Below are 5752 nucleotides of genomic sequence, written 5' to 3' on the forward strand. Positions count from 1 at the left end.
TGACTTGCCCTAATTATTACCACTGGTCTTTAGACTTGTCAGATGTGTTGCTTTCTGTATGAACATGTTGTAATCTTTATCATGTATCATTCATTTTTACTCCTAGGTTTTGTTTCCTGCAACCTCTGTTTACATTACAACTTCGAAATAGATAGGATGTGGTCTGATTGCAGTTATGATTTAGCACTGATTGTGTGGGTATGGCAAAGGCGACAACAATGTTTACTATCACCCTTTTTGGCTTTTTATGTCAGGTTGATTACATCTGGTCATTACATTCTTCGGGAGGAGACCTTGTGTTGAGCATGACACCCAGTCTGGCCAGCCTTGCAACTGCCAGCAACCCGATTCATCGACTAGTATTAACTTGCATAGTAGTTCTGTTTAGATTACAATTTTAGCTTCCTCCACTCTTTGCTTTGATTAGGTTAATTTCTGTTCCCTCTGTCCCATAATATGAGAACATTTTCCAAATTATGTTAGCTTGAAAAACGTTCTTATATTATGGAACGGAGGGAGTAACAAATAGGATGATGATCAGGATGAATAATATTTCGGCATTGCTACCATTATGGTCCCACTTATGAATAACTGAATTAACTTGATGATCCATTGCAAGCAATCGTTCTAATTCCCATTTGGCAACCTTGAATAATTTGTTTAATCGCTTGAACAGTACGTTGAGCCAAGCAATGGTCTTTGTTATGAGGAGCCTGACTGCACCGAATATGATGAGTTTCCTGGCTACTATCCATGTGACCATGAGGACAACAATAGTGATTGCTTATCTGAGCTTGAGCTGTGGTGAATGCGACCGATGTTTTGACCGCATAAGAAGATGAAGTTCTTTTCGTTTATCGAGTAATATTATCATAGGTGGATGTGATGCCTCTATAGAGGCGTTGTGAATCAGTGTAGTAGCACACCACCCTATCCTTATTGTAAATTATGTGTGCTCATCGCTATGAGACAGTCCTTCGGACGGATTTACTAATCCATGGTTATTGTATATTATGTTGTAGTTCCAGTGTTGGTTCTCTAATTTACTTTCTATGCCTGTGTTATCATGTATTATTGCATATGCTAAACCTGGATTTGTACTAACTTGCCATTACCTGTTTAACCAAAACGTTGCGACCGGCACCCTCGCGCCAAGGCGCGATTCCGATCTAGTTACTATGTGACATGGTAGCGTTACCTTCCGTTAACGCCTTGCTTGAAACCTTTTCTCTGAGATTTTTTACCCTCAATCCACAAGTTCTCCTTCAGCAGTTTTGCATGAGTCTAGTGTCCTGACTGACAATGAGTGTTTGATTCTGCGGATCAAACATTTCAAAAAACAATCACAAACGCACGATTTAAATCCAGGACTTTTCGTAACCTGGCTAGCTAGTTTTTGTATATATCATCACCTATCAATCGTTTTCTTGTCGTATAGAAAATTTCTGTCATGTTTGGTTCTCCTGTTTATCTCTGACAGTAAGATCATCCCTTCTTCCTTTTGGCCGGATTTTCAAAATACATGAATAGGAAAAACACAGGAGTACAGTCACGTGTCCTACTTGTATTATATAGGATTATAAAACTACATGAATTTGGATAGAAAAGTATTTTGATACCGCAGAGAAAACAAATAAATTTTTATAAGAGGTTTGAGTAGATGGAATTCTTTTCCCTTCAAAATAGAGTACAAATGAAGTCTATGAAGAAAAAAAACGTTAGGATTGCAATACTATGAATCAAATCCCTAAGGATTGGAATCTCCCAAACAGTTTTTTGGCTCATTGGCTTGTATACAAAGTACGATCGGATGTCTCGAGCGACTAATTTTTAATTAAGTATAAGTATTTAAGAATGGTTGCTTTGCATCAACAAACTCATGATACTGCTTTTTGGGAAAGATATTAATTATTAGCCCACACTAAGAGGTAGTAACACATCTTTAATGGGGTTTGTATACTAACCGAGAAACAACACATAACATTGCTTATAATTTTTGTTTTGTTATCTTTAGATCATGTGGAGATCTATAAGAAAAGTTTACATCTCAGTGAGGACGTTAGTCCTCGTCGAGTTAACAGCACAAAACCACCACATTGAAGGCTGACTTTACGATTTTGTTTGGCAAAAACAGTATGTTTACGGTAAACTTTTTGCCTAAACCACTGATCGACGGATGAGAATATTGAGCACGTTGATGACACATGGGTTCCACTTTTTGCCGATATGGCCTAACGGTCGCGAGAGATAGCATTGTGGCATGTCCTGCGCATCACGAAGGTGGTGGCACGATTAATCACATGACCGGCGAACAAATTTACAGAATAATTATTTATTCATTTAATGAGCGAGAGGATTAGCCACGTGACCAAGAAACAACACTGCGTCTGTCCCCTCCTCTACCACGGCAAATAAGAAAGGCCGATCCGCCACAAAATCTACCCCATGCCCCGGTCCTGCACTACCAAACTCGACGATGGCCGTGGCAGTGGCGGCCACGGTGCCAACCTCGTCCACCTCGATAGTGGCCTTGTGGTACACCCCGTTGATGGAAAGCCCTTCCCCGCCGGTCATCATGCCCGAGAAGTCGCCGCCTTCGAAAGCCCTAGTGACACCAAGCTTCCGCATGTCGGATGACGCTTCGAACTTGGACGTGAACTTGAACTTTGGGACCATGAACTGCCCGACTGGAACCTTCCCTGTCGGCGTGTGCGTCTTGATGAACTCTGGCGTCGACACGGCCTTGTCATACAGATCGGCGAGAGTAACAGTGTCCCTGTCCGGTAGTAGGATAAGCATGTAGAATTCAGCTTGCTGCTGCACGTCGTTCTTGTACGGCAGCTTGAGGGCCCTGAAGCCCGGGTAGACCGCGATGTGCTGTGACTCGCTTGTCGTCATGGATGGCACGCGCACGGTGGTGCCGCCTGGGATGTGGAACGGCGCGGTAGAGACGTCGAACGGCTGTGTCCACGCCCCTTTGAAGTAGAGCGCGTTGGCGAGGACGACCGCCGTGCGGGAGTCGACGGAGCCCGGAGGCAGGACTTCGAGGATTTGCTTGTTGGTCGCGTCCGCCACGAAAGCGTTCACGCGCTGCCTCGCGTGCTCGGCCTCCGACACGAAGTCCACGGATTCTGCCGTGGCGTTGTACCGCGACGCGGCGATGGCCGTGAACTCTGGCTTGAGCGCCAGCATCCGGTCCACCCACACGCCGCTGGCGAAGGACGTCTGCGCTATGCCGTTGAGCCTGCCGACGAGCTTGGTCGCCGCCGCGCGGTGTAGCTCGTTGAGCGACGCCGACCCAAGGAACCGCAGGAGCTCGTTAAGCGTGTCGCCCCGCGCGCCGGCGGCCACCTTCGCGAGCGCCGCGTGGATGGACAGCGGCGACATGACGAAGTTGCTCCCCGTGCCGCCTTCCGCCCGGACGCCGGCCTCCCTGGCGAGGGCCACGCACGATGCGTTTCTGGACGCGGAGTCGACACCAGGAGCTGGAGGTGCCTCGGCGAACAGGGTCGAGCTGAGGCGCCAGGCGGCGAACAAGGTCAAGCAGAACAAGAACTTCCCGAAGGGCGACATCGGAATCGCTGTTTTGGGACGGAGGGAGTATGATGGAAGCGTGTAACCCCCGAGGGCCGCGTGTGGTTTGAATTAATAAGAGAACAGCCGTGGCTTACACGAAAGGAGATCGCTAGGATTCATCCTGGAAGTACAGAAGGTCTCGGTAGAAGAGTTAGAACACAAGAAGAGATAGAATCTAATACTGTACAAGTTAAGCACCTCTCCTATCTCGCGTCTGCGTTAGGGTTTAATAGGCTGTTGGCCTAATTATCAATTTATTTATGGAAACATTAATTAACCTTGAAAGGAAAAACTTGACCGGAGTCCCCCATGACCGCGTCGTCCCCCCCCCCCCCCCCCCCCCCCCCCCCCCCGAGTCCCACCGGCGACGTGCTCTCCGGCGCAGCGAGGGGCGCGCGGCTCCGCTCGCTCGGGCGCTCCGACCCAGGGATTGGTCTGGGGGTCGTACCGACGCCAGATCCGATTCGGGATGAGCGGCGGATCGAGCGAGAGGAGGCCGTAGGTCGAAAGACTTGGAGGCGCTGCTAAGGACGGCGAACAAGGCGGAGAAGGCGGCGATGCGCGCGGCGGAGAAGGCGAGGGAAGCCAAGCTGGCTCTCGTCGAGCACATCATGGCGAGGGTGACAGAGGAGGAGGCAGATCGATTGTTCCAATTGGGGGCACACCTCGAGCCGGAGCAGGTGCTGGATTGGGCGGCAGAAGAAGCGTCATCCACATCAAGAGTTCAGAGGGCGAGATGGCGGCCATTCCGTCGGGATCCATGGTGAAGCAGATGAGGGGTGCAGGTGATCGAAGGGAGGTTGTAGTTGGCAGCTTCTACATCTCCTTGGAGCCGAGCGGGAAGGCCAGGTATGGATCACCGTGCCGCCCCTCTCCGTTCCGGGCAACTCCGGCGGCAATTCAAACGCGCCGGCGAGCTGAGGCCATGGCTCCGAGAAACATTGGGGATAAGGTTGGGCAGGGGACCCTGCAGGTCAGCCTGCGTGACTCGGGTAAGGATGGAAAGACTAGTGGAACCCGCTTTTAAGCTGATAAAGCGCACTCCGAGAAGGCGTCTTCGCAGATCGGTGAAGAGGAAGTGGTTGAAATATACGAGCAACTCTCGTCCGTTCCCTCACCAGTGAAAACTTGGGTTCCTGCCGCCAGAGGCAGGCTAGTCTGGATCCGTAAGGATCTGTTCCTCACCAAGAAATTCACCCCAAAGGATTGCTATCCAGCTAGAGAGACAGACAAGCTACCGCAGCCAAAGGAGATTAGCTTCTCCCGGGATCTGTGGAAGGGCGTATCTGGCAGAGCAACCTACGCGGAAGCAGTGAAGGGAATGGCTAGAAATCGTGGTGGCGGCCGTCGCGGAGGTGGAGGGGCTGGTCGAGGCGATGTGTCTCGCACGCCAAGCGACCAGGGCCGCTCTTCGACTCAAGGGAAGATGCCGCCGCAGATGGGCGGCTTCCACCAACAAGGTCCGTCCGGGATGCAAGGACCACATCAAGGTAACTTTGGGCCAATTCAACAGTTTAATGGTCAGGGGGGAATGCAAGGGATGCAGCCATGGCAAGGGGTCCAATTCAACAGTTTAATGGTCAGGGGGAATGCAAGGGATGCAGCCATGGCAAGGGGTCCAATTCCCCCAATTCAACCAGTGGCCACAACAGTTCCTCCCTGCTATGCCAATTCTGCACCAACAACAGCAGTTTGGCCCTCCCCCTACTCAGTTTCAGTCTGGACTCAATTCCAGGGCTTTGGAGAAGGACAATCAAGCACTTATCAACAGAATCCTCAAAACCTGCAGCAAAAGAAGACCAAGAGCTTCAATTCTCAGAAAGAACAACAGGGGAAGTCAAGCAGTGCTGAGAAAGGTGACAGTAGTCAGAACAGAAAAGAAGAGGCTGTTATCAACTATGATCCAAAGATGAAGGATGTGATCTGCTATAACTGTGGATAACCAGCTCACTTTGTTGGGACTTGCCCAATTCCAAAAAACTGCTTCATCTGCCACAAAGCTGGACATCATATGGATAACTGCCTGGAGTGGTACAAACCACAAGCCACTACACAATACTTTGGAAGTGCTAATGTTGGGTTGTGGTTCTTTCACATTGAGTCTGATGCCAAGGATGCTACCAAATGGTTGAACCTGACCAATGTGTGTGTGGCAGTGATTGAAGAAGGCTCTATC

The 5752-nt window shown here is 49.7% G+C and overlaps 1 protein-coding gene across 1 annotated transcript; it reads right to left on the reverse strand.

Moving 5' to 3' along the window:
- Positions 1–2150: 2150 nt before the first annotated feature.
- LOC109774952 (putative serpin-Z12) lies at positions 2151–3873 on the reverse strand. Its single transcript, XM_020333713.4, has one exon. It carries the CDS (start codon positions 3571–3573, stop codon positions 2341–2343), a length of 1233 nt encoding a protein of 410 aa, XP_020189302.1. The 5' UTR covers positions 3574–3873; the 3' UTR covers positions 2151–2340.
- Positions 3874–5752: the final 1879 nt, after the last annotated feature.

Source organism: Aegilops tauschii, chromosome 5 (assembly GCF_002575655.3).
Source record: "Aegilops tauschii subsp. strangulata cultivar AL8/78 chromosome 5, Aet v6.0, whole genome shotgun sequence".
Classification (NCBI taxonomy): domain Eukaryota; kingdom Viridiplantae; phylum Streptophyta; class Magnoliopsida; order Poales; family Poaceae; genus Aegilops; species Aegilops tauschii.

Coding starts and splice junctions, on each gene's coding strand:
- LOC109774952 (XM_020333713.4), bottom strand. CDS start 3,573: ATGTCGCCCTTCGGGAAGTTCTTGTTCTGCTTGACCTTGTTCGCCGCC.